Source organism: Podarcis erhardii (assembly GCF_964252035.2).
Source record: "Podarcis erhardii genome assembly, chromosome: 10".
NCBI lineage: Eukaryota > Metazoa > Chordata > Lepidosauria > Squamata > Lacertidae > Podarcis > Podarcis erhardii.
In genome coordinates, this window is record NC_138500.1 from 34,805,099 (window position 1) to 34,832,828 (window position 27,730).

Sequence of the window (27,730 nt, forward strand, 5' to 3'; positions counted from 1 at the left end):
ATTGCAAACCCCTGCAAGGTTGCTCAGAAGCAAGCCCCACTATGCTGTTTGGTAAGTGCACACAAGATTACAGGATAAACCTTAAAACCAACATTTACAGTACCTGACGCCCAGTTTTTGATTGATCTGTCCAGTCTGCAAGACGTGTATGAAATGTTTCAAGTGATAGAGGTACGCTGACCAAGAAAGATGTCTGCAAACAGCTCCTACCATTTCAACCGAAGCAGTTACCATATTTTCATACTGAGGAATAGAAAACAACCCTTAGGGTCTTCCCAATTAAAAGCAGCACAAAACCTTTGCCTAGACTAACGAAACCCATGCAGGCTAGAAGAAGCTTCCTTCCACATCCCCAACACTCCCTTAAAATCATGGCGAAAGTGGCATTGTTGAACCAAGAAGAAAACCTATCCCAACATTTTCACATCAAAATACCCCAAAGAAGCAACATGCTTGGCAATATTCAGAGACCTATCTGAAGCTTTCCCCCTCATTATTAAATTCAGAAGTTGTGAGGTGTGTGGTGTAGTGTAGTGGTTAGAGCAGTGATAGCCATTGTGGTGTCCTTCAAATGTTGAGACTACAACTCCCATCAGCCCTAGCCAGCATGACCAATGGTCAGGTTGATGGAAGTTGTAGTACAGCAACATCTTGAGGTACCAATTATCTGTCCCTGGTAGCGTTTGACCAAAAGTAGAGAGCTTTTGGTTCGGGTCCTCACTCAGCCATAAAGCTCACCAGGTGCCCTTGAGGAAGTCACATTCTTTTCAGCCTAAGCTACTTCACAGGGTTGCTGTATGAATGTAATTCTTCCAAATCAGGAGAAGGGGTACAGAGAAATATGTAGGCCTCCCTCACTGAACTATTTGGAGGAACTGCAGGATATGTATGTATGTATGTATGTATGTATAAATAAATAAATACATGTGCATGTATAAATAACTAAATTATGAAGATATCAGACAAAGAAGAACTCTACAAAGTTTAGTTCCCAGAAATTGCTATGCACTGTTCCTTCTTTAAAAGAGCAGCTCGAAATAAGAGCCTTAACAAACATTTCAAATAAGTACTGTGCAGGGGAGGTACTTCATTTTTAAAAAATATCAACCCAAATCCCAACACTCTTTATTTTCTCCTCATGAAAAGGGAAATCACCCTGTTGCACTTACAGAAATATGCCACTAAGGGCTATGAAATAAAAGTAGTTCCCACCACTGTATGCTAAAAGTTTACCTTAAGCATTTTCTCATCAAAGATAGTAGTAGTTGCGTAAGGCATAATGTAATTCTGAAGAGATTTGGAACAGAGTGTGATTTTGTCTTCAGCTAGTTGCTTAGCCAATTTCTTCAAGGCACGTGCCCTTCTGTGGATCTAAGAGAGTTACAAAAGTTTTCACTGAGTGAGGGCCCATATTTACCGTATTTTTCGCTCTATAACACGCACCCGACCATAACACGCACATAGTTTTTAGAGGAGGAAAATCCGTAGGCATGCCACCCGTAGGCATTCCCTCCATAACACGCACAGACATTTCCCCCTACTTTTTAGGAGGAAAAAAGTGAGTGTTATGGTGCAAAAATTACGGTAATTCAGTAGACCTAGGAGGTTTGGGTGTCATAATCTATCAAAAGTTTCACCAGCTCTTAACAGCCAGGAGGGGGAGAAAAGACACCTTTTTGGGTGAGCATCTTACTACAACACACTTCTGTCTATTTCTTAAACTGAGACACTGAATAAGAGAAAATACATTCTGATTAAATGCATACAATTCTAGCTGCTGCCTTTTAAATGTGACATTAACAGCAAAGCTTAGCATGTGCTACAATAGTGTAAATGACATTATAGCCGTTAAATCAAAACACACATGCAGAGAGCTATTGTTCTCAGGACGATGAATGATTTGCGAATGAAAAACGAGGCAGCACTTGCAAAGATTTACATTCACAGAAGAAGATGAAGTATCTACCATCTTTCCACTATCATACAACTATTGCCCAGTGGCAAGAACAGGATTGCATTATACCTGAATATGCTTCATATTTTCAAAGAAGTCCATCTCTGGATCATGAACGTCCGTCAGCTGGACCAAGTCCTGAAACTCTGGGTGGTTTGAAAATGCTCGAATCAAGCTGGAGAGCAATGATGTGTAATCCTGCTGAATACTCTGAAAGCAGCAAGTAACAAAATACCAAGGCAAATGTGAAAATGTGTGGCTTAATGTTTTTTTAATGCAGCCATTTGATTATTTCTTTTTTAGAAACACACTGAGCAAGAACAACCATGCAAGAACACACACAAAAACCAGAATTATGCTTTTGAAACTTTCTCCCTTTGGGACCAGACTGACATCCACACATATTAAACATTCCTAAATGGATTTTTGTTTAGATCAGGGGCTCTACATATTTACATTGGTACCTGAACTACTCCTGCTATTATTTGAATGAACATGTCAGGGAAGTGTGGTGGTAGCACATGGCAAGACATCTCACGTGGCCCCACATCCTCTCCACACCACTGTATCAACCCTTCCCCTAGAATTTAGCTAATTTGCCATATTTTGGACTTGTCAACATGTTGGGCTGGAGTAAACACACTGAGCAAGGAAGGTAGGTAAGGTAATAGGAACAATACAGAAGCATTTTGTTTATGCTTTTTAAAAATACAGTGGTACCTCAGGTTAAGTACTTAATTCGTTCCGGAGGTCTGTTCTTAACCTGAAACTGTTCTTAACCTGAAGCATTACTTTAGCTAATGGGGCCTCCTGCTGTTGCCGCACCGCCACTGCACGATTCAAAGTTCTTAACCTGAAGCACTATTTCTGGGTTAGCGGAGTCTGTAACCTGAAGCGTATGTAACCTGAGGTACCACTGTATTTGCATCTTATCATTAGCCACATTGGGTGCTTTGTTCAATGAGAAGTCTGCCCACGGCCCTGTCTCATTTCAAAATACTAGAATAGGGCATCACTTGTACAATTCTCTTTCACAGTAACGTTTCCTCCTGAAATATAACAGCAGTCAGACAACAGTCGGCTTGATGATTATCGGCTTGTGGTGATGCGGAGGTGGGCTTTTTCACCAATGGAACGCAATCTCTGCTGAAATATGAGAGGCATTCCAACATGTGTTGAAGATGCACCTGTCCACACAGGCATTCCCTTGATCTCTTGACCAGAGTTTCTTGTTTTAATGGCTGCGTCTTAATGGGGTTGTTACATGGGAAATGGAATTATGGAATACTTCAATCGTGTTATATAACTGGGTTTTATATTCTATAAATCACCAAGAAGCCTATTTTGGCATTAAACAGTATATAATTAAATATAATAACCAGCTTTTTACCTCAGTCTTGTTCTTCAGCCCTTTTCTCAAAGCTTCTAGAAGAGTGTGCTGAATGATTTCCTTGTATTCATCTTCTGCGTGACTGATTTCAGCAAACAGGTTGATAATAGCATTCAGACAGAGGATGGCACTGTCACTTAGAGACATCTCTCCTAACTAAAGAAAGAAAAAGATTATGGCAGCTGAGATTACAAGAGATGATCCTGAAACCGTAGATTAAAAAAGACTCAGAAATACACGTGAATATAATCATCAATAAAACATAAACCAGCTCCCCCTACAACAGCTCAGAGCAGTTGTAATGGGAGCAATAGACCTGGAAACCTGGAGTATTTTTCAGTTCCCCAAATGATCAAAATATTTTTTTAAAAAATAGAGAATACATTTCCAGGAGCTCTACCATAAAGGACAGATCTTTTCCACGTGGGCATGGGCTCACCTGTATTGTATAGAAACAGTTATGCATTACTGGAATAAGGTAGTCGACATCCACTGTTTTCATCGCCTTGATATGAGAAGTGATGTCTTGAAATGCTGACAAGCGGATATCGAAATTGATATCATCAAGATGACGTGGATCAAAAGCATTCAGCTACAAAGGGCAAGAGGTTTAATAAAGATATAAAAATCAAAATGATGACAGAAAATTTCATAGAAGTAAATCAGGTGAAACATTACATACCTTAACTGTATCTGTAATGTATTTTAGATTGCTGTCCAAATCTGATAAAGTCTATAAAAAATGGAAAAATAATAAAAAGGCAAACTTAACAAACCTAGAATTATTTCACGCATGTATCATCTACCGTGACATTAATAGCGCTTTTCTCTGAACATTCTCCAGTTCTACATTTTACTTTTTAAAAAATAGGGCAACCAGAAGTGGCCATCAGTATTCAAAATTCAGATGCTCCATTCTTTCGTTCCAGCGTACCACACTTTGTACTTATTTGACCAGAAACTAACCAGGTCTTCCATTATCTACTCATAATATTTTGAGTTTTAGAACTCATCACCATCCACTACATTTCCCACAGTTCCTGGAGGCTGAGGAGGCCATTTTGAAAGTCTATTGTCCAACCACTAAGAAAAACGGAACCAGTCAGGGGAAAGGGATTAGATAGCCTCTCAAGGGACTGCAGAGGGATTTGGGACTGGGAAGACTAATGGTCCCAATGACATCCCCAAGAGCATGGCAGGGTCACAGCTTGAAATGGCCGCTCAGAGAAATCATTATGGATCAAGTTCACATCACAACCAAAATAGTGTTGAGCAATCACTAACAAAAATGCTATAAATGTGCTACTACTGTATTCAGTACCTCAAAAACCATGCAGAGCGTCTGACGAGACAATTTGTTCTGAACAACAGAAAACAATTTTGCCAGTGGTTTGAGGAAACTTGCTGGATTCAAACAATGCTTCAGTAGATTTTGTACTGTTTCCAGGATGTCAATCTCAGTATCCTGGAAAAAAAAACCAGATAAATCATGACACAATTCCTCACTTACACTGAAAAATAACATAATGTAATCCAGTTCAGAGTTGTCAAGAGAGATTTAGTTAAAAGTATATTAATCAAGAAACAACTTACCTATTTCCACTGTGCAAAATACTAGAAAAAAGAACCCTGCTCTGTAATTAGACTAAACTACGGCATAGCAAAATTATCAGTAAGCCTGAACAAGACTCAGCAAACCTTGTCCTTGCATGCTCCCCCTCCCCTCTCTTCCTGCCCCATAGGCAGGAGGAGCAGGTCAGAAGCTCATTTTGCTGCTTTTGCTTAATCAACGCATGTACCATGACCATGACTGCAACTTGGCTTGTTTCAATCAAACTGTTAACTACAGTTTGTTGGTTTAGATGAAACCCCCCCCCCAAATAACGATTAAGCAAAAGTGAAGCTTTTAAACTCCTCCTAGCTACACAGAAGGAAAGGGAACTGTGCAAGCCCAAGGCTCACCCTGGTTTGTTCGTTTTATACTCAACTATGTTTTACAACGGCGATGGCTAGCCTGTAGCCCTCCAAATGTTGCTATACTACAATTCCCATCATCCCTGACCACTGGTCATGCTTGCTGGGGCTGATGGGAGTTGGAGCCCAACGACATCAGGAGTCCCACAGCTTCCTCATCCCAGGATTAGCCTGGCATCCTAACATGGGAAGCGGTTTGCACCGAGAACATAGGTTATCTGAAATCTGAACCAGGGACTTCCCACTTTCAAACTTTTTTTTTTTTTTTTAACCACTCCATTATAGTTGCTGATATATATATATATCAGCTTGGGAGGGAATCCCAAAGGCACAACAGAGCACATTGAATAGCAGTGACCCAAACAAGTTAGCAGCAGATCATGATGACCTGGAAAAATAGTTTAGAAGTTCACCAGAAAACAGCCAATCTTGAAAGAAAATGTGACTTTCCACAGGCATAAATAACAAAGCCTACCTGCACCATGTTACTCTGGTGGAGGAAAGGGATGAGGAGACCAATCAGGATGGAGCTCTGACTCTTGTCCTTTATAAACTTGCTAATTCTATATTCAACAGAAGCAAGAGGTTAGCCTTGCACCGATATAATCACAACATCACGATTCAATTGCATATAATATAATCATCTGTTAATGTAAACTGCTGCTGATGTTCTGCTTACAAAAGGGCACATGAATGCATTAATAAAATTCTGGTCCACACGTGACTTCACACAAACAAATATGGACAACTGCAAGTCGAACCTGTCAGTGTATAGGTAAACTACACATATATGAATTAAGAGTTTGTGATCCCCAGCACAGAATGGATCAGAAGATTCCTGTCCAATCAGAGTGGACAATACTAGGCTAGACATCCAGTCAGAACAGTCTGATCCCTTCTAAGGCATATGCTATGGTGACATGCAGGGAGGAGGCTGCATATGAGTTACATGGAGCCAAGAAACTTAGATTCAGAGCCTCCCATGCCTGAAATGCATACAATAGCTTCCAGAGTGAACTCCCAACAAAAAGCCCTGCCCCTGCCTCACCCTGAAGCTCAAGCTTCCCGACAGCCTCTTGCAGGTGGTTCTCTTGAAAACATTTTTTGCTCACAAGTCTATTCAGCTGTTTAATTTCCTATTTTAAAAGAAACCTGTCGTTTTTAACGATTATTTTTATACTGCTTTATGGTATTTTACTTTGTGCACCTCCTTGTGGTTTTGTGTGAGTGGCGAGTACATTCATACCTCTGCTTACGTATCCCTCTGGATACGTAAACTTTGGGGTGCGAATGCGGCAAAACTGGAAGTATTTTTCCAGGTTTCACCATGCATGCTTGTACAGAAGTGCTTGAGGCACCACGCGCATGCACAGAAGCACTAAACCACACCACACACATGCGCAGAAGCGGTCCTGCAGTTGCAAATTCCTCGGGATGCGGCCGCACCTCTGGAACAGATCCCGTTTGCAACCGGAGGTACCACTGTATATAAATTTACTCCTCTCCCTCTCTCTATACATATATAGTAAATATTTAAGGGACCCTATATAAATCAGTACTCTTAGCAATACCAAGGAACTATTTACTTTGAAAGGATGTTTAGTTCTTTGCTGACTTGTGCTCTGTACTTCTTCTTCTTCATCTTGTCCACACTGAACATAGTTTTGCTGAGATACTGAAGGATTGCAGGCACATGGGGGAGAATCAGCTTCACACCCGTGGTGGGAACATCTGCAAGGGAGACAGTGAGTTTATTTACCATTCAGAGACGTTAAGTACTCCAAGCAGAAAAACTAAAGAATATCATCCAATTCCTCACAAATAGTATAACAATTGTTCTGGGGTTATTTCAATTTATATCCTTTTCTGCATATACTACCCAAAGAAGGTAACAGAAATAATAATAAAAATGCAATGAGTTGAATCCAGAGATTCTAGTGCACTAAAGTGGGCTGGTGGAAGTCCTCTTTCCTCCCTGCCCTTCCCCCCCCCCCCAGCAGCCCACCCAGGAGCTTCTCCCAAGGATGGAGGGATCCTGCTGATGGGATGTGGCACCAAGTGGTGTGTTTGTGTGTCCCTGAGTGGAAGCAATTTCCACAAGCTTGCACATGATGATGGAACAACATCAAAGAGACGGGCAAGCTGGCCATATCTTCATATTATATTTTATATGAAAAGGCCTCCTGACTTGGCTAACCTGATGAAATAGGAGTTTATATCAGCCAACAATAACCTATATGCCATAATAAAATGTCTGACAACTAAAAATGCAGCTTGTTAACAGATATTACTATACGGCTCCCAGAAATACTATCATTATGGCTAAACGTGGGAAAATATTGGTTTGGAAACTAGCACATTTCCTGGGAAACCGCTGAATGTAGTAGAAGTTGCTACTAAAGGGATTAATTAGGAGACAAGGGAACTTGCTATCCAGTTACTGAACGATGCTTTAATTTAAATTATTTAGCCAACATGAAATGTATATGTTTGCTGCTCAAAAACACACTAGTCAATAATATTTGCTGGTCATTGCTCTTGAAGTGGATCTGTTATCTCAAGCAAGCTGAAAACTGACAGAGATCCTTCAAGCCAGGATATAAACAGGTGTCTGGGGAAAAAACCCAAACAAACACCTGTGCACTGTCCTTTACCACAATGTAACACTTTTAATAAAGGCCCATATTTTTTCTCAAGTTCTAGGAGTTTCTGTTGGTTCTGTTTCTCTGGGACAATATACCCTTTCCATCAGAACTCCTGTTCATTGGAAACCCAGCTCTGTGGCTGCAACACCTCAGCTGTAAAGCTCCCTTCCCTTATGTGGTTGCCTGATGGTTTTTGTATGTGAATACAGTTTTCATGTCCCCATGCTTTTCTATGGTTTTAGTGCTGTTTTCAGCTGTCCCTATGCCCTGCTCTTTTACTGCTCTTTTATTATTCTATCTGAGTGCTTTAAGTGATGTTAAGTTACTTTGGCGATTTTATTACTGAAAGGTGGGATAGAAATGCTTTAAGAAGGAAACAGAGGAAAGGAACCTTTTGGGTGTGAACTACAGAATTGCTCCATTCCTTTTCTGACAGACAGGCCTATGAACGGAATACTGCGCTGGAAGTCACAAAAACCAGCATTTAGTCTAGACTGACCTGTACAATGGCCATTGGGTGCCATTGCACCTTCTGCTCTAAGGATGAAGTGAAAGCTAAATCTGGAGATCAAATTACTAGTATAAGAGGGCTCTTCAACTGTTGACTGTTATAGGCCAAAACTACAAACTGAAATCAATTACAAGTGATACCTAGTTTTGAGGGTAGGGCAGAAAACATACCCAGTGAGAATCTGTGTGAAACAATACTGGGAACATTGGGAGGAAAAACACGAGACAAACCATGAGAGAAGTTGGTAATGCAGCTCTCAATGAAAGTCACTCTGCCCCGCCAACAACCCATTATTTATTATGAGTTTTTACAAATGAATTTCCATCTCACCCTTTAATACATGTACTTCTAAGGGAGGCAATAAAAACCAGTAAAAATGAAACTATAAGAAGTCTACAGAACATAACTACAATGCACCGTCCAGTAGGTGCTGAGAATATTTTCTTTCACAAATTAGTTTCTATTTCTAGCACACAAGCAAAATGGAACAAGCAGTTTCGAAAATATTCACTTGCAATAGATTCGGGCGCCTAACCACCCGTACCTTCTGTCGTTTCATCAACTTCTTGGAAGACACAGTCTGTCACTGTCACTGTCACTGTCAAGCTGCAAATATCGTCATCGGGCTCCAAGTCAGGAGTGTTTAGAAGACTGTCAGCCACGTCCATCACAACACCAGCCGTTGCCTCACACAAGCTTTTGGCCGAAAGCAGAGCAAACACATTGGATAACACATCATATTCTGGATGTCCTGGCATTTGCTTGGCCAGCAAAGGGAAATACCTGAGGGAAAGGCAACAAACAGGCAGGAAAATACTGATGTAGCAATATCTAACTCTAGCAAAATGACTAGTGACAACATTAGAATGAAGCTCCGAACAGGTAAGCCTAAGTCAGTGATCCAGAAAAAGGATCCAGCAGACTCTCCTCATGTTCAAAAGCTGGGGAGTGGGGAGTAGAGATGCCCCTTTCACAAGTTTGAAGGAATGTTCCATAAGGTCACAGTAGGAACCAAAGCAGGTGAAACTCCAGAATTGTCCTTGTTATGTTTCTCTTACGTTCCTACAACTCCCAGGATTTTTCTTTTTCTTCTTCACTGTTCAGAGTCTCAAAAATTGTCAAAAGGAGGAGGGGGACAACAGGTGGAGGTGAATATTTCAGGGCCTGAAACATTTGCAGAGAACATGCCCCTTGCCCCATTCCAAGTCAGCCCTAATGCTAACTTGAAAATGAAAATGTCAAGAGGATACCGTCATCAATTTACCAGTATATAAATTGTGTTAAATAAACAAGATGTGTGCTTATCACTGTACCTGTGTATATGGTCCCTATAAACAACCAACATAAACTTTAGATTAAAAGTGCAGCTGACTTATATATATATATACACATATACACACACACCTGAGTAGCAGTATAGTAAAGTTATACCACGATCCATTGTTTCATTAAGAAGAAAGTAATTTACCTGGGGCTTCTGCTCCATATGTGAATGATTTTGAGTAAGAGAGTAGGAGAATATTGGCTCTCAGAGGCCAACCTGAGGATCTGAGGGAACAAAACAGGAGAAAATAAAATCGGGGCAAAATATTGAGGCTGTCTTGGTAGAGATGTTTGCAAAAGAAGCAGCATTAGTATACTCACGATTTGCTTCTGAATGAACAATTTACTGTTTGCATTTATCTTCCTTTCACCACAACACTAAGAGCTAAGCCAGGTATTTCTGCCTCCACTAACATCAAGAACAAAACTGCTAATGATGAGTGGAGCCATGAATGTTGCCGTTATGGCTTCTCTACACCCACCACAGCTAAGGCAGTCTAGCATTAAAGGGACCATCTCCAAGTACCTGAGACAGGTAGACTAGTGAGGAAAGGTTATAGTCTGAAGGAACCATCATTTTTTCCTGTTACATACTTAGAGGTGAGCCAGCACATGCTCACAGGAGACTTCTTCCTAGTTTTATCTAAAAAGAAGTATCCAATATTTGCTTTATGTTTCATTATCTTTGTGAGGCTTGACCAAAGAGTTACTGCAGTGTAGATGGGTGACAGCTTCCACGACCTTAAGACTGTTGAGGCATGAGAGGGCTCCTGTCATGCATGGCAGATCTGTTCCCACTCCCTTGGACCTCAGGCAGTAGGTCTAGCTGTTGTGGCATGCACACTGCCACAGTATGGTAACAGAGAGAGAGATGAGTGGCGGGTGCCACTCAGTGACACAGTTTCTCCCAACAAAGATGTGGCATTGACTTAGGAACATGTATATCTCATCCAAAAAATTTGAAACTTTACATTTGTCAACTATAAACATGATGTCACATTCAAGTTTTATGGAGATGATATAGACAAAAGCCTTTAGATTCAATAAAACTCGTGCTGCTTATGAAAGGACAAACCCAGTTTACATTGTACTTGGATTAAATTTACATACTTCTGGACTGTAGCTTGAGTGGATACACTGATTAATTATTATTATTATTATTATTATTATTATTATTATTATTATTATTATTATTTATACCCTGCCCAGCTGGCTGGGTTTTCCCACCTACTCCAATAAAATTAGATATTTTGTTCCTAGCATGCCCTCTGTGCTTTGACCCAAATACCACTTTCACTCCAAAGCAAGTCATTTGTGCAGTTTGGAAGATGCTAGAGGACACCTGAGACATGTGCCTAAGTAAAGGAAAGCAAGCAACTCTCCACCTTCACGCTGCCCTTACCTGGGGCCAAACCACCGCATGAAAAACTGCATCAATCTCTTCCACACTAAAGTTGTACGTTTTGAAGTCAGAGAAAAAGTCTGCTATAAGTTTAAGTCCAAGCCGCCTCAAATTTTTCAGTGGGTTAATTAATTTGAGTTGAATCTGCAAAACAAATCATAACAATCCTGTGAGGGTCTTTCTTCTTCTTCTTCTTAAGCAAAACATTTAAAGGGCAGTTATTCTTTACCACCTAAGATTTAAAAGACTAGTTACTGAATGTGTCCTCTGAACTGCAAGCAGTACCCATATGTCTGCATTGCCTCTGTCCGAGTTACACTAATGCTGCATGTCTCTGGAGTATTAATGTAAATTTATATAAAGAACTTTAATCCAAAGATCACAGAATGGTTTATAACGTAAGAGCACAAAAGAAATAATAGCCAAAAAAAAACCCAATACATTTTTAAAGTCCATAGATATATTGCACAGCAAATAAAGATATTGAGATTTGTTCGCATAGCACGAGAGCAAAAAGCAAGCATGCTGGAGATGACAAGCCCACCTAGGGCCAGCCCGAAAGCTAGGCGGTGTGAGATAGCTGCCTCAGGCAGCAGGCGCTGAAAATGAAGAACCACCATGAGTACGAATGTAAGATTCAACAGCCAGCCTGGCTAGTTTCTCTATGTGAGATCTGCATGGCGAGGAAGCATCTTAACCTCAAGTGGCAATTTGTTAGCCAGCCCTGTGTCCACAAGAAAAAAAAAATCTACCCCAAATGAGAACTGTAGGAACTAGTAACCCCACACCTCCATTTATAACTATACAAAGTTAACATTTAACACAGACAGTAGTATTAGTAGGCAATAAATGATTAATGTGTTTTGAAAAAGACCCAGTAGAATATAAATGAGGCTCTTAATTGGCATTTATTTCCTCACTAGATAATGAAGTGTTAAATTAAGTTTAACAAATGGCAGCGCTGAAAAAAATATTTGTGAAGCCTGGAGTTACTGAATTACAGCTTTTCGTCTCAAGAGTTAGTGAATAACTTCATGTGCAAAACTAATTACCATGAACTTCAGCAACACTGCTGTCAAAATGATTGCTTTGAGCTCAGTCTGAAAGTCTGCATGTCCATGGAGCGCAATATTGTACATCAGATCTTGCACTGTGACTTTTCTGGGTGTTGCTCTTTTTGAACTTCCTGGCTACAGTAAGAGGCAATGGTGGACTTGCAAGTCACATTAAGCCAAACTATAGTCCGATGTGAAAAAGCAACATGCAGGTGCACATTACTCAAAAATTTCCATGGTAATCCTTTCCCACTCCTGCTGCCATCATGCTGTGGCTGAAATAAACCAGAGTTTGGCTTGTTGCGCTGGCCAAACCCAGGCTCATGGTATGTTTCTCTCCAAACAAACCACACGTATCAAGCCCAAAAGAAACCTTGGTTACAAACCACAAGCCCAGCTTCAAATGACACAAGCCAAACTCCGGCTTGTTTTGTACACAACAGGGCAGCAGCAGGAGCAGTGAAGGAGAACTGGAATTTTATACCTCTCTCCTCAATTGCATTTAAGGACAAATGAAATCCTTTCATATTCTTTTAGTTTGGAGGGAGGTAAAAATACAGGATTGCCCTCTCTCTCATGAATATTTGATTTATATTTGGAACCACCGGTATGGGCAACTGGAACAGAATAGGGCGATTTATGGTTCCGTTTACGAGCAAGTGGAATTTAAATTAGCTGTACATGCAGATTATTTATTACTCTTAACTAGTATTTCTGTCAGAATTAATAACAACTGATAGAATTTTAAGGTATACAATTAATTGGTTAAAATCTGCATTAACGCCAGTGGACGTCAAAGCATAAAAGACTAAGCGTGGTCAGAGAAAATTGTTCATGAGGAACTCTCCTTGGTCCTGAAATGAGCAACGTGCCTTGCTCTATCAAGCCCCATGGGCTTCTCATCAGAAACAGAACAGAACGCATACACAGGAGCAAATTTCTCACCTTTTCCCGTTCCTGAAGAATGTGGGATACTGTTGCCATCATGCAAAGTAAAATCTGCAAAATCTCGGGCAGGTACTGGCTGATCAGATGCCCCATGTTTTTCAGTACTACTTCCAGGCTGTTGAAAAGGCTATGCTGCCGACCCAGAGGCAAGACTCGAGATAAATCGAGATCTTCCCGTGCTTGGAGCACTGCAGAGAGGCAATCTCCTACCAAAAGCAAAAAGGAGAAGTGGGGTGGGTGGGAGGTGGAAACAGTAGTATCATCTTGGTAATAACGCTACAGAGATTGAAGGTACTGTTCAGTTTTGGTAGGTGCATTTCAAGATGGACTATCCCACTCCTAAAGATACAGAAATTAGCAAATCAATGATGCCTAGGCTTCTGTTGCAATGCTATACCCAATTTTAAGAACCAAATTCTAGGGAAAAGCAGTAGAAGCAACATGTGGTTTAGAGGGCAAAAATTAGAATGACCCCTTAATGGATGTGTTTTGCCTTTGGGAGCTAAATCCCACTAAACATAGTGCTGCTTACACTCAAGTAAGCATTTAGAGTATTGCACTTTAAGAGATTTTTGGTTTTCACAAACAAGATGAAGAACTAATGTTCCCCACTATTACTAAATGTAAAAATAGGGTCACAAGGAATGTTCAGTGGCAAAAAAACACACTTAAGACAAAAGAGATCACAGTTCAATGTAATGCAGACTCTATATGTAAAAAGTAAAGGTAAAGGACCCCTGGACAGTTAAGTCCAGTCAAAGGTGACTATAGGGTTGCAGCGCTCATCTCACTTTCAGGCCGAGGGAGCTGGTGTTTGTCCACAGACAGCTTGACTAAACTGCTTCTGGTGCAATGGAACACTGTGATGAAAACCAGAGCGCACGGAAACGCCGTTTACCTTCTCACCGCAGCAGTACCTATTTATCTACTTGCACTAGTGTGCTTTTGAACTCCTAGGCTGGCAGAAGCTGAGATGGAGCAAAGCGAACTCATCCCATTGCAAAGATTTGAACCGGATTAAAATATTCTCAAGAAGCACCCAAAACAAATATTGCAAATAAATCAGCTGCCCAAGGAATCATCTCCCAATTTCCCCCCTAATTTTCCAATCATAATCAGCAATCCATTCTCCTTAAAACTTTCAATCCAACTCTCAAAGCTGCTTCATTATCAGGCATGATGTCCAGATACATGGTTTTAACACTGAAGCAAGTTAGACATGCAACAAAACACCGTATTTTACAGTTCAGGCTATAAGCTACGAAGAAGCAACAAAATATTGCAGTGTATCGTCACCTAGCGTACTCCTTTACTATTGGGCCCTTCCTAGCTTCAATCCTGTTGGGCTCTTACTAGCCACGTTCGCCATTAGATAAAAGGTTTCTCGTGTACAAGCCATACCATTGCCAAAGTGCTTCACAGGCTCAAATAGTAGATCCAGGAACATCCTAATCTCTTCAGGCAGTGAGCCAGCAAGGAATCTCAAAACAATAGCCATGCGTGTCCCAGCGGCTGACTTCCCCTGTGTTTTGCTTCCAGTTTTATTTCTCATCCGTCCATACAGAATCCTTCCAATACCAAAAATAAAGTTATTATTATTTTCACAGGTTACCAGCCTGCATACAGAAGACTTGGTCCATTGGACCTGTTGATCTTTTCTTTTCTTACATAGAAAAGAACTATTACACAGACTTAGAGAATGCTTCCAAGTTGCCAGAATTGCAATCATAATTTTGGCTGCAAAATGAGAGCTATCATAACCCACACACTCCCGCCATTTCGTTTTGATTTTTGCCTGTCCTACCCTCCCAGCAACCCTGTGAGGTAAGTGAAACCAGCTGGTGATGACTGGCCCAAGGCTACCCAATGAACTTCATGACAGACTTGGTATTTGAATCCAGAGCTCCCTAGCCCTAGTTCGGGACACCACTTTGGCTCCCAACCAAGATAATTACTGACGCAATTTCCCAGTGACTTGATTGGAAAGTTTCTTAACCATTTGGAAGAACTCCAATGAATAAGGACTCACTTAACTTACAGAAGACAGTTTTCCACACACAAAAAAAAGTGGCTTAAGTAACCCATAGAGTATTTGGAATTCACAGTGAAACCTGAGAAGCAGGTCAAAAAATCCAACCATCTTCCTGTTGAAGTAGGCCCATACATTGTCATATTTCATTTGTAAAGACCCATAAGGAACCTATACAGACTTGATTTCTAAGTTAATATACAGAAGCGCCTTAACCTCATTAGAACAGGAACAAGCTCTGGCCGGTGCAGTGCCTTTACTGTGGTGTTTTCTTCAGAAATGCTGAAATGAACTATTTCTTCCTTAAAGCTCTTGTCTTCCAGCAGCCGTTCCAAGTTCTCTCTGTAAGTAGATAATGCAAGATTAAGAAAAAGATTCTCTACGCAATATCTTAGAAAACAAAGGCACAGATCCTAGAAACAAATTATGGTTATGCTTGGCGAAGAGAGCACCTGTCAAGAACATGCATGTGTGAACACTTACGCACCATTTGCTCTGGCCATGATATATTCTTCCTATATGATGGCTGAAGCAAAACAAACAGCCAAATCAAACTGAGGATGCAATCTAGCGAGAGTTCCTCCACCAACTGAAGGCATCCATTAACGCAACAGGGATGGAAAGAATTCCCAGCAACTCCTCCCCGGCCCTTCTTGCATCACTCTGTCTCCCCACCAGCTTCGGAGGATTGAGGAACCCCTGGAGCAGAATTTGGGGAGCTAAGAGGGAGGAGCTAATGTCTTCCATCAGCAGAGCGATATCCACTGAATCCCACCCATAGAACTTCTTACCGGTATGGCAGTAAATGTGGATGCTTGTAAGTCATGATACAGTCAAGAGCTACTTTTTGCACACTCTGGTCTTGATGAGACAGCAGCTGAAGATAATGTTTTAGAAGAAATAAGTCAGAAGAAAGCACACATATAAGATTCCAACTTATATTGCTTTAGTAAATCCCCTCTCCCCATAGGCTTTTATTTTTCTGAGATTTATCTTGTGCCCAGTCACACTTCATCCCTTTGGCTGGCCTGACAAAGAGGAACTGGACAGGAGAGAGGTAAACAAAGCTGCCTACAGTCATTTGCCTTAATTTTGCAAGATGCTTAAGAGGTTTATTCTACAATCAAGCAGTATGTAATATTTGTGCAATCAATAATAAAATACATGATTATTGGGGAGCAGCCCCTCCACAAACACAGTAAGAAAATTTGAGAAGCCCTGGCCTTACACAGAGATACTAAACAGAACACAATTTCCACTAATCCTTAACATTCTCCATCATTCCAATTGTAGGAATTTAACTCTGTTAAAAAGCTTAAGAAACTCATTTATTCAGAATTTTTCAAGAACAACAACAGAAAGACAGTTTAGTAGCAAACATTGGTGCAGGTTAATCAGGGATGACGTCCACAATACCACATTGGCAAACTTAACTGCTTCAAAAGATAACATATATTTTGCACAAGCATGCAAAAGGGATAAATAGCAAGTTCTACCAAAACATTTTGAAATTGGCATGGTCCTTGCAGGACAACAACTACACACACATCTAAACAAAATTAAAAAGAAGCTCAGAAGTTTCACCTGAGTGTATATTTCATTCAATTTTGCTTCTAAATACAATGCACGTGGATTTGAAAATTGGGCAAACAGTTGCAAGTGGGTGATGAGCTGTCTGAAAAACAAATTGGAACACAGAAGTTAACAGCAGAAAGCAATTGTTCTGAGTCATCATTAAAAAATTTTGATTTTCGGTAATGATTTAAAAGAAAAAGAAGTAAGTCTACTGAAGCATGTTCAAAGACTGTTGAAAGCTAATAAAAAGCAGGGTTTTCAACACAAGTGTATCACTCAGAAGCTCATCTTCCCTTTGCTGAAAGGAGGAAGAGGAGAATTTGGGAGAGAAGTTGTAATAAGTCATCCTAGTGATAAAAAGTAGGCAGAACTGATCCAAATCCCCAGCTTCTAGCCATTCACAAATTGACTCAGTTTCTCATACTATCCTCACCCGATGATCTTTACTTCTTCACACATCACAATAAACCATGGTTTGCGGCTTACCATGGTTTACCATGATCAAGCAATATGGTTGTGTACACCACCAATCTTTCCTGCTTCACTCATCCCCTGGCACAAGAGGAACAACTAGGAAACCACTGTTAAGCTTGGCCTCCTGTTACATCCAAGTACATGGCAACTTCCAGTTAGCCTTAAACCATGGCTTGTTGCTGACACGGATTGGGGCCAGTCCCAGGTTCAGATGGAATGTAAAGTCAAGCTAAATTGTGGCTTCCTGGTTAATTTCTTCTGCTCCCACCAAAGGAGGAGTGGAACAGGACCTATTAGACAGTGTGCAACAGTGTAAAACCATGAGCCAGAAATCATGCTTATCATGATGAGTAAACACAGCCTGAATCTAAAGAATATGCACGTCATAGAAAAATTGTTATGTTTATATAATGCTATGGCTGCATACATTTGCTCTGCAACTGCAGCACAACCTTTAGAGCTAAATAGCAGCAAGTTAATTATGAAGACTTACTACTTGTGAGGCCGTTACTTTGTGTAACAGGCCATTTTCTCAAGGATAGAACAGCCCCTCAAGAATACAGGAGTTGGTTGTCTCTGTCATAAACCTGCCACAATCTATGTGCACCAGAAAGTAAAGAATTTATGCTCTAAAGTTAAACAATAGTGGAATGACACTGACAGAGAAATGACCCTGGGGTCAACCTTCACTAAAGATTCATTAACACTTGGCCCATAAATCTTTTACTTCTTGAGTTACTGATATAGGTATTTTAAAAATTCCATTGAGGAACAAGAATTTTTGAGGCTGGAGTTCTGTCACAATCAAGAACAGCATTCCACACACACACACACACACACACGACTCTCTCAATCCTGGCCTACAATTCTCAACAGATAATCATAGAATCAAAGAATTGTAGTGTTGGAAGGGACCCTAGGAATCATCTAGTCCAACCCCCTGCAATGCAGGAATATGCAGCTATCCCATATGGGGATCAAACCTGCAACCTTGGTGTTATCAGCACCATGCTCTAACCAACAAATGCAGAATTTTAGCACTACAGCAATGACCAGCCAGAACCAACCATGATTTGCGATCTTTCCATCACTGAAAGAGCTTTTGTTCTTTGTTTCATAGCGTGATTAGGATGTTCTCTTGTTACATAAGAGGTGGGGATCTTTTTATAGTTTGTGGGCTATATTATGGAGCTGTTTGAAAGCCCTCTGGAAGCAGCCTTGGACTGCCCCTTTCAACCTTCAATTTTTGATGGGCCATTCATGGGGGAGCAAGAACCACAAGTCAAATTACATTCAAAAGTGATCTTCTTCACCTTACACGTACACTATGTAGAAGAATATAAGTTTCACCACCCCAGCCCTCCTCTTCCCAACCTGATCTTCTCCAATATTTGTGGGACATAAAGTTTTCCTTCCCTGTAATTAAGTAAAGCTTACTTTGACGCAGCTCTTCTAGTCTTCTTTTTTGGCATCTCTTCCATCACTGGCTCTTCAGAAGTCTCCTTCTCTTCCTCATTCTCATCCTCAACCTTCTCATCATCTTTCATGGTTGCATCTCCTTCCATGGTGAGGTCTCGTTTTACACTGCTACTGCTTTTCTTTCTAAGGTCTTGTGCTGGAGCTACTAGTGAATCTGCAGGATAGTATTCGTTGCTGTAAAAAGAAAAGCAAGAAAACAAAAAAGGGATGGGCTAGAACAGGGGTCAGCAATCTAAGGCCCATGGGCCAGAAGTGGCCCGTGGAGGTCGTTTGACTGGCCCATGAGCCGCCCCTGAACTGAGTTGCCCGCTCGCGCGCTGCGCTAAATCAGCGCAGCATGGCACAGGGATTCACTTCTTCAGTGCCGGAAATCGCATCTGCGCACATGCAGATGCTGAAAATAGCGGGCACACTCGCTCACACACACGCACAATCCGGCCCACAGAGAGATCTCCGCAGGACCGATCCAGCCTAGGCAAGATAAACCTTGCCACCCCCTGGGCTAGAACTCCTGCAGCCTGTTTCTAGATAGACCTTCCTGCCTGTTGCTTCTCTCTTTTCGATTTATTCAAATGCCTCGGTAAAAATATATATTTCATGTTGTGATTACCTCACGCGTCCCTCTCAAGTCTCCACACAGGCTCCCTGTTATTTTATGCCCCAACCTCAAGCTCCTACTGCTTATATTTAATACTGACATTTAGCTACCTTTATAGCCTCTTTCCAGAAGTTGTTTGCCTGGTGGCGCAGAGCCACAGTGTTTATTTTCCAGATGGTGTGTTGCTGCCACTCGCCCACTGACCTCTCACCATCATGTTTTTCATTAAGTGGTAGCAAAACACCTGTTGGGGAGCTAGTGTTGCAGCTCCTCCCAACCAGGTAGGCCCTGTTTGTCTGTCTGTCTCTCATCAACTCATGGAAGTTACTAGAACCTTCTATTTTCTGTTGTTCTATTCTTTCCTCTGCCTGGAATGCCCTCCCAAACCACCTCCCTTTTCTCCAACCATTTTTATCTACCAGAAATTATGTGCAGATCATGGCTAGGGCTAAGCTAATTTCTCGCTAAGTTTTGAGAATTATTAGTGTACACACACACACACACCCATGCACACTCACACAAACGCACATGTCTGCACACAAATATAAAGCGATCCCTGAAGTTGTCTTAAAAATTACATAGGTACTTTCGATAGCATTTAAAACCAGTACTCAAAAATTATTCCCTCTCTGGCCCACCCTCGGTGAAAATACTCACGTAATAAACCTTAAGAGAAGTGGAGAGAGTTCTCTAGACCTGGGTTCCACTCTGTCCGGGAATTTTGACATTGCCTTCCAAAGCAACAGCCTAAAATTTGCGTGATCTGTCCTCTCACTGCAGCATGTCTGACATTTCAGCTGCTCAATATACAAAGTTCTGGCGTCTCTTCCATGGATTTCTTCTCCTTGAGCATCCATAATGTCCCACTGATCTTCTTCCAGCTCATTATGTAGCTCTCTCTCTAGAGAAAAAGCAAAAATAAAATTATATTTTATTACTCTTTAGTAATAAAGCTTCTGATCATGTATTAGTACAAGGCCTTAAGTTCTATTTACTGTTTTGAAGGCACTGCAGCTAATACAGTACCCCGCTGCTCTTGGAGGGTATGTCATTAAAAAGTGAGAGAACAGATTTATTAGAAAATGTTCCAACAAGCTGATGCAGCTATAGTTAAGACAAGTGGAGCCTAGGGCTGGGCGATGTTGGGTCTTCAACAACGCAGAGTATCACCAGCCAAACATCACGGTTTGGCGATATACCATGATGTTTTAAAAAGCTGCATTGGCCCCATCCGGCAAGATGCCAGGTGAAACTGCAGCAGCTCTTATCGTGGAACCTGAGGCACTTTCACCCCAGCACCTCACAAGCTGTGGCCCCTTGAGAGACCCACAGCTTTTCACCCCATGTATAAAGCTTGCTGAATGTCTTCAAGCACACAACACATTTGTATAGAGCAGAGGTAGCTATCATGGTCTCCTCCAGGTGCTGTGGGACTACCATCAGCATGGCCAATGGTCAAGGAAGGAGAAGCCTTGTTCCCACCACTGCATGTAGCCTCTCTATGCCTTGAAGTTGGACCAGTGAAAACCACTAGTTTCTTTTCTTAGGAAGAACAAAAGCAGCAAAAGGAAGAGAGGAAACAACTTTGAGACACTTGAACACCTCCTATTCTGGGGCCGAGAATGGAGTGGGAGACGAGAGAGAAAAAAACTCTCCTGAACTGTATGAAGTAAAAAAACTCCTAGACTTAGTTCATGAGCAGCTCTGATCTTGGCTGGACTATTATGAAGGCATTAAAGTTGCCTTTCTCTTACCAGCATAAATGACGGCCTTTTCCAAATGTTCGAAGTAAACTTTCCAAAACTGTTTGTTTTCCATTTCATTTGCATGAGAGCTAATTTAAAAAAAAATAAAGGGAGGGATGTAAAATTGGGCAACTTCAGCCTATAAACTAAAACTACAAATACTACTAGCATAAAAGAAGAAAAATAATACCAGTCAACTAGGAGTTGGCAAAGAAAGTATATAGCACTGCATTTCTATGCTGGGCATAGACAAGAGAGCTGTTGATCCCTCCTCTGTGCCCAGCATAGAAACCAAAGTACTCCATTACTCCTCTGCCGGCCCACTCACTCCCCAGCATGGAATATCATGCACTACTGCTTGCAGATCTTGGTCAGCTAGCTCTACCAAGATAGTGCATAAAAACAAGGCTGTCCTATTTGGTTCACTAACACTATGAAGGATCTACAGCTTTCTGATATTAGTTGATAGGGCTTCCTTCTGGTCATGTGAGAATCCAAAAGTGCTTTGCAAAATGTTTGCAAAGCAGAAGACTAAATCTTGTAAATCAAGCAGTGGCCCTTCAGATGTTGATAGGCCCCAACTCCCTTCAGTCCCAGCTAGCATAGCCAATGGTCAGGGATGATACGAGCTGGAGTCAAACAAAATCTGGAAGGCCAGAGGTCTCCTATTCCTGTCATAAATATACACTCCTATATGGGATAGTCATTCTCTTCATTATATGGGAAGCCTGGAAACAAATTTTAACTCAGCCATTGCTTTACTAGTGGGCTTCAACAGCCCATTCTGCTTCAGGTTCAGTTAAGAATGTGTAAAATGAGAACACTGCAAACTTATATTTATGAATAAGATAAAGAAATGTTTTGCACTATAAGCCATAGGAAGCAGGGAGGACATTTTCTAAAATAAGGAATGAATTTGACCCAAATGCATGAAGATGCAAACCATTCACTTTTAAAACAGGACATTCAGCAATCCAACCAGAAATATGCCTTGCAATTAATTTAATTTCCCCACCTATCAAAATACACATAGAAATCTCACCCAGATCTATTTTATATTTTATTTGTTTATACAGTTTTTATTATTCAGGAGTGGGAGGAAATACTTACGCTATAAGCTCAATCACAGGAACCCACAACGGATTGAAGTTGATATAAAGCATTCCCAGTAAATACCGAAGAGGCACCTAGGATAATATTTCAGTATGGGGGTTTTTTTGTATCTTTAAACCATCGTTAATACATTTATTAGTGGTACTTATTCTCACAAAACCAATGTTAAACCATTTAACATTTACAATCATGTTAATTTACCTGGTCCCTGTAAAAGCTCTAATAACGCAATTGTTCTAGTAAATCAAAAAGTTCCCTCTCATTCTACTGTCACAAAGGAGGAAAAGCCTCAGAATATTAAGCCTGGAGCATTATCAATGGCCTGCTTCACTGCAATGGTTTCCCAAAATACATCTCCTTGTGTTTTGTAACAATACGTAAATGAATTATCCGTCTCCTCCTATAGCAGTGGGTGACAAAGTTCTTTAGGATGCCACTGCAAAGAAGGAAAAGCATGAACTGGCCTTCAATAGGTGCTTGGTGCATGGAGACGCACTAGGTGTATTTTCAATTCCCCTCCACACATAGAACAAACACAGAAAGGGGGATTGGAATCATTCTTTCTGTCTTTTCATAAAGAAAAATAGTACATACAGTGAAAACAGGCTGGAGGTACATAGGTTTGCACTAGCCATTGGGAATTCTATTGCATCAGGTTTCCTGGCAGCACATGTAATTGTGCAAGTTCCTCTGAAAATGTGTAGAAGTCAGAGGGTGGGGTCCAGGAGACCTATGGAGATCTTGCTTCCCCCCTCCATGCATTACATCTACAGATGAAGGATAGGCAAGGCTAGATCTAGTGAAGTACTGCATCAAACCCATCCCTTGTAGTCTGTGCAATATACAGACCCTCCCTCTGCAAGCATCTGGCCAGTTATGACACCTGGCATTATGCTAATGGACTAAAGACAACATTTGGGACAGATCAGAAAGACAAGCTAATATTTTGCAGATGCAAAAAGTAAACTTGGAGAACAGTAAAGGGAAACCAGTTTTTCTTCAAAAACAAAAACAAAAGAGAACCCTCTTCAGCTGTAAAAGCACGGCTGCTAACAGAAACAAATCTCCCTTAATAGTTTTCATTTGCTTAGCACCAGCCAATTCAGAAATATAATTCACTGCCCACAGTTTTACATAGACAGGGGCTCCCCCATGTTCTTAAACAAAGGAGAAAAATAGGGCCACCTTTGTTCTGTGCATGACACGCAGGACCTGGATCTCAGCCACTACAGCTAATTTCTTTCTTGAAACCAGTTATCAAAACGCCCACATGTTATTAAGCCTATTATGATGAAGTACAAAAGGAAACTCAGTCTGTACGTGACCTTGTTTAGCAAGAAGGGAAAAGCTGTAGCATGTCCTTCAAGAATGACATTTTACCTCCTGTAAAGGTCCCGCAGGGGTCAGGGATTGGACTGCATCATGCCTCAGCTTCCTTAAGTGGAGCAGTTTCTCACGATAATCATTGATGCTTGCTGGCACAAGTTCAGCTTGAAGCAATATGGCAAATACAGACTGCAGCTCCCCCACGCCCATATCCTTAACAAAAGCAAAAGAGACAGCTGGTGTTACAAGATTTATGTGAAACAAAGCTTCGTGGAATCTTGCGAGTTCCCTCACAGCTGTTAGAAGTCAGTTGAGGATCAAATATACCGTATTCACTCGAATTTAATGTGCACCATTTTTGGCCAAATTACGTTGCAAAAATTACCGTAGGCTGTGCATTAGATTTGATGGTGCATTAGATTTGACTGCAAGCTTGAAAAAAACTGCTTACATAGCAAATACTTTTTTGGTTTCAAGGTTTTGAACATTGAAGTGAGCATTAGATTTGATGGTGCATTAAGATTCACATAAATATGGTATCAAAAAATGTACAGCAAAAACGGCAAGACAGTAAGAAAACAACAACACACCCAGTGACTGAGCTGTAGTGACACCAAATAATCATTTTCAGCCAGGAAAAATACACCACTCCTCATTTAAATTCAAGACATTCCTATTCACAACCACTCCCCTCCAAAAAGACAAATGTCTAAAACTCTTATGTTTCTCCTACACTTTTGCATAACTAACTAAGCCCTCAGTAAGCAGAAGATCTAAAGCTTAAATTACCTAGAAAAGAAGAGCCTCATAACAACATTCAATGAATTATGTAATAGTAAAACTATAGAATGTTTTATCTACCAGTGCAATCTTAGCTACTTAGGCAGCACCCAGACAACATTATTTTACATGAAATATTACCTCACTCCCCACAGGAAGCTGGACATCAAAATGATTTAAAATCCTTATTGTCAACAGTCGTACCTATCAAAGGGGAAATCAGATTTCATTACATTTTTCATGTAGGATGCAACTGAAAGGTATTAATTTATCATTTATTTACATAAAGTATTTTGCTCCTACTCCTTAGCCAAGAATAAGCTCCCAAAACAACTTACAAATATCTTACAAACATCTTTTAGCCTTAAAATATAAAACATGTGGCACATAAGTAAAAGAGATTGAGGGGGGAGAAGGAAAAAAGTGAACTTGTTTTCTTTGAACGACCACTGGAATGGAAGTTCATAGGAAAGAGGAGCCTAAATCGGCTGGTCTCTCAACTGAGGGGATGGAGAAGCCTGCAGTCCTATGACAGACGCTCCCTGACCAGCTTCTCCATTAAGGAATTCTACCTCAAGAGTAGCTGTTTGGAAACACAATGCATTCAGCAAGAAACTGTTAGAAAATAAATGTTACCTTGGATACACTGCTTGAAATATTGGCTTGCAATTTTAAAAGCAATTCCATCAGACTCTCTTGGGAAAGGTGTTTATAGTACCCACACAATGCCAATCTTGTACAATAGAGATCAGCCAACAGCAAGGCAGATGGGTCTGAAGGAAATGCCCTGGGGAAAAGAGGCATGTTACTATCAGTCAATATATAATTAAATACAGTGGTACCCCTAGTTGCGTTCACCTCCGGTAACGTATCCTTCAGGATACATACGTGGCAAACCTGGAAGTATTTTTACGGGTTTTGTAGTGCATGCATGTGCAGAAGCATTCTATGCGCCACACACATGCACAGAAGCGCTAAACCGCGCTGTGCACATGCGCAGAAGCAGCACCTCCGGTTGAGAATTCCTCAGGATGCAGCCGGACCCCCAGAACAGATCCTGTTCGCAACCAGAGGTACCACTGTATAAGCAAAAATGGATGAGAAGTAAAATATTAATACTTAACGTGTGTGTTATTTGTCTTTAACCTGAAGCAAACTGTTGATCTGGCAATATGGTTAGAAATACCTCAACCCAATGATTACTACTGGCCAATGCATGCACTCTAAACTTTGGAAAACACAGCATTAAACAAGTACACACAGCCCAACATATTGCTCCATTTATAAAAGGCAAACTCCACCTCCCCATTACATACATCAACAAAGTCTTTATGCGTTCCACTGGTAACAGATCTAGAATTTCCAAGGATTCTGCTAAACTAAGCAGTGTGCTCACAGCTTGGCAGACCACAAACAGGCTTCCTGGGAAAACAAAACAGGAAAAAGTTATATATTAATCCATACTTTGTGACCACACCCTTAGGGAGCACTTTAATTTTAAAAAGTCTATACAAAATGCAAAAGACTGGTTGCTTTCCCATGTAATGCTAAATAAAGGTTTGGTGCACCATGAACAAGCTGCAATGAGGACTTCTGCAGAGATCGGTTTCACTTTCAAAGAATGCTGGTTTTACCCACCATTGCAGAACAATGAGAAATTACTTTCAACAGCTCACCTTTGCAAGGTTGTCCTGTCTCAAGAGCAGTGAAGAGATACTCAGCGTAACTTTTAACTTCTGGTAGGATTTTCTCTTTGACAAGCGGCCTGTTAGATACAGAGATACAAACTTAACACAGCTGCAGTGAAGTGTATAAGATAAAACCTAGAAAACGTTACGCATCCTTAAGTACTAATTAAATAAAATAAAAATGATGTGTGTGTTTACTCAGAAGCAAGTCTCAAGTCTCACTAACTTCCATGGAATTTACTTCCACATAAGTGGGTTTAGCCCCCACAAACACACCCAGTGTTTTGACTACCCAGGGCTAGACTGATTCAAGCATATGTAATCAAACTAGCCATGACACCATTCACACAATTGGCAACTCCATTATTTGCTGCTTTAATGTACCTCTTAGGCATGGGGTTTGCTATCTGGATGTGGGGTAGTGGCCTTTAATCCTTTGCCCCCTTTCCATTGCTGTCCCAATCTAGATCATGGCAAATCTCCGCCCCCGCCCCCCTTCCAATCCAAACTGCAAGTGTCAGGGGCCTACTCTGGCTTGTGACTACAAGAAGGGGCAAAGGGTTAACACTTCCCATACCCACACAGAAGGATCCCAATCCAGATCAAGCACCCTGAAATTTACTTTTTCAAAGGCAATTGTGTAATGGCTAATTGTGTGATTGCCATTTGAGCTGTTTCGGCCCTAACAATGGTCCCAATAGCTACTGCAAGGCCTGCAGCTTCAAGTCATTGCTATGCAAACTTCAATTTCTATTTCAACTTGAGAAGGAACTTGAACACCTTTATGAATGAGCTTGAAGTCAGGTTTCGTTTATTTTAAAATATTTATACCTCGCCTTTGCATATAAAAATTTATATATATATATATAAAACCAAAGAGGAAATCACCAAGTCAAACAAAACAGCAGGCCAAGGAACATAAACAGTTGGGGGGAAAAGAAATAATTTTTTTAAAAAAGACCTAAGAGGTCTTTTCTAAACAGAGAAGTAGGCTGGCCCTGCTGTTAGGTAGAATGAGGCAACTGCCTTGAAGTGGCAGGTGCTGAGGGGTGGGGAACAGTGACACAGTGTTGGGAAACAGCACCCCATTTGCCAAGTGCCTTGCACCTCTTGCAGAGCAATACCCACTGCACCTGAGGCAGGCTGTCTTGCTTGCAACATAGAAGGAAGGTATGGCTGCCAGTACAGTCTGGAGCCCTTTGTCTCAGGCAGCAAAGCCTCTTGGGCCAACCTTGTAGCAAACGAAGGCAGAAGGCCAAAAAAAGGATGGGAGCAAAACTGATCTCATGGACAGAGAATTTCAAAGCTTGGGTGTGGCAATAACTATAGCTTGCTGCACTGGCTAACTGGGATTAATTAACTGACAACCTGGTTCTACAGATTCAGTGGATAGAGCACTATCCTTCACTGTAAATTCCACCCATCTTCAAGTTATCCTACAATTCGTGAAGTAAGATTAATTTTCAGGGCTATTCCAAGTGACTAGGGGCACTCTTCCTCCTCCCCTCAAAAAACAACAACAACAACAACAACACAAAAAAACCCCTAGCCACAATACTTCAAAATAACGCAACCCAAATAAAGTGGTTGTCATGGCAACAGAAGCAACCACTACATAAATGCCCTTGAATACTAATGGGATATGGAAATACAAAACAAGTTTTCATTGTTGCTGTTTTTAACTGTGCATCTTTGGATTTGAAAAGAGTTCATTTTGATTA

General features: G+C 40.9%; 1 protein-coding gene across 2 annotated transcripts in view; it reads right to left on the reverse strand.

Moving 5' to 3' along the window:
* UTP20 (UTP20 small subunit processome component) overlaps window positions 1–27,730 on the reverse strand; it is a 59,003-nt gene that overhangs the window by 17,147 nt on the left and 14,126 nt on the right. For both annotated transcript variants that reach the window (XM_081878174.1, XM_081878173.1), the window contains exons 14-39: window positions 25,998–26,086; window positions 25,638–25,743; window positions 24,958–25,108; window positions 24,463–24,525; window positions 23,596–23,754; window positions 22,213–22,289; window positions 21,112–21,191; window positions 20,015–20,258; window positions 18,718–18,933; window positions 16,816–16,906; window positions 16,023–16,108; window positions 15,448–15,573; window positions 14,604–14,770; window positions 13,200–13,408; window positions 11,200–11,343; window positions 9,943–10,022; window positions 9,019–9,257; window positions 6,905–7,049; window positions 5,794–5,881; window positions 4,666–4,809; window positions 4,027–4,077; window positions 3,784–3,936; window positions 3,345–3,500; window positions 2,024–2,164; window positions 1,234–1,371; window positions 104–243 (exon numbers count right to left, since the gene is read on the reverse strand). In XM_081878174.1, the coding sequence (XP_081734300.1) occupies window positions 104–243; window positions 1,234–1,371; window positions 2,024–2,164; window positions 3,345–3,500; window positions 3,784–3,936; window positions 4,027–4,077; window positions 4,666–4,809; window positions 5,794–5,881; window positions 6,905–7,049; window positions 9,019–9,257; window positions 9,943–10,022; window positions 11,200–11,343; window positions 13,200–13,408; window positions 14,604–14,770; window positions 15,448–15,573; window positions 16,023–16,108; window positions 16,816–16,906; window positions 18,718–18,933; window positions 20,015–20,258; window positions 21,112–21,191; window positions 22,213–22,289; window positions 23,596–23,754; window positions 24,463–24,525; window positions 24,958–25,108; window positions 25,638–25,743; window positions 25,998–26,086 (3,483 nt within the window). The remainder of the gene's footprint in view (window positions 1–103; window positions 244–1,233; window positions 1,372–2,023; window positions 2,165–3,344; window positions 3,501–3,783; window positions 3,937–4,026; window positions 4,078–4,665; window positions 4,810–5,793; window positions 5,882–6,904; window positions 7,050–9,018; window positions 9,258–9,942; window positions 10,023–11,199; window positions 11,344–13,199; window positions 13,409–14,603; window positions 14,771–15,447; window positions 15,574–16,022; window positions 16,109–16,815; window positions 16,907–18,717; window positions 18,934–20,014; window positions 20,259–21,111; window positions 21,192–22,212; window positions 22,290–23,595; window positions 23,755–24,462; window positions 24,526–24,957; window positions 25,109–25,637; window positions 25,744–25,997; window positions 26,087–27,730) is intronic.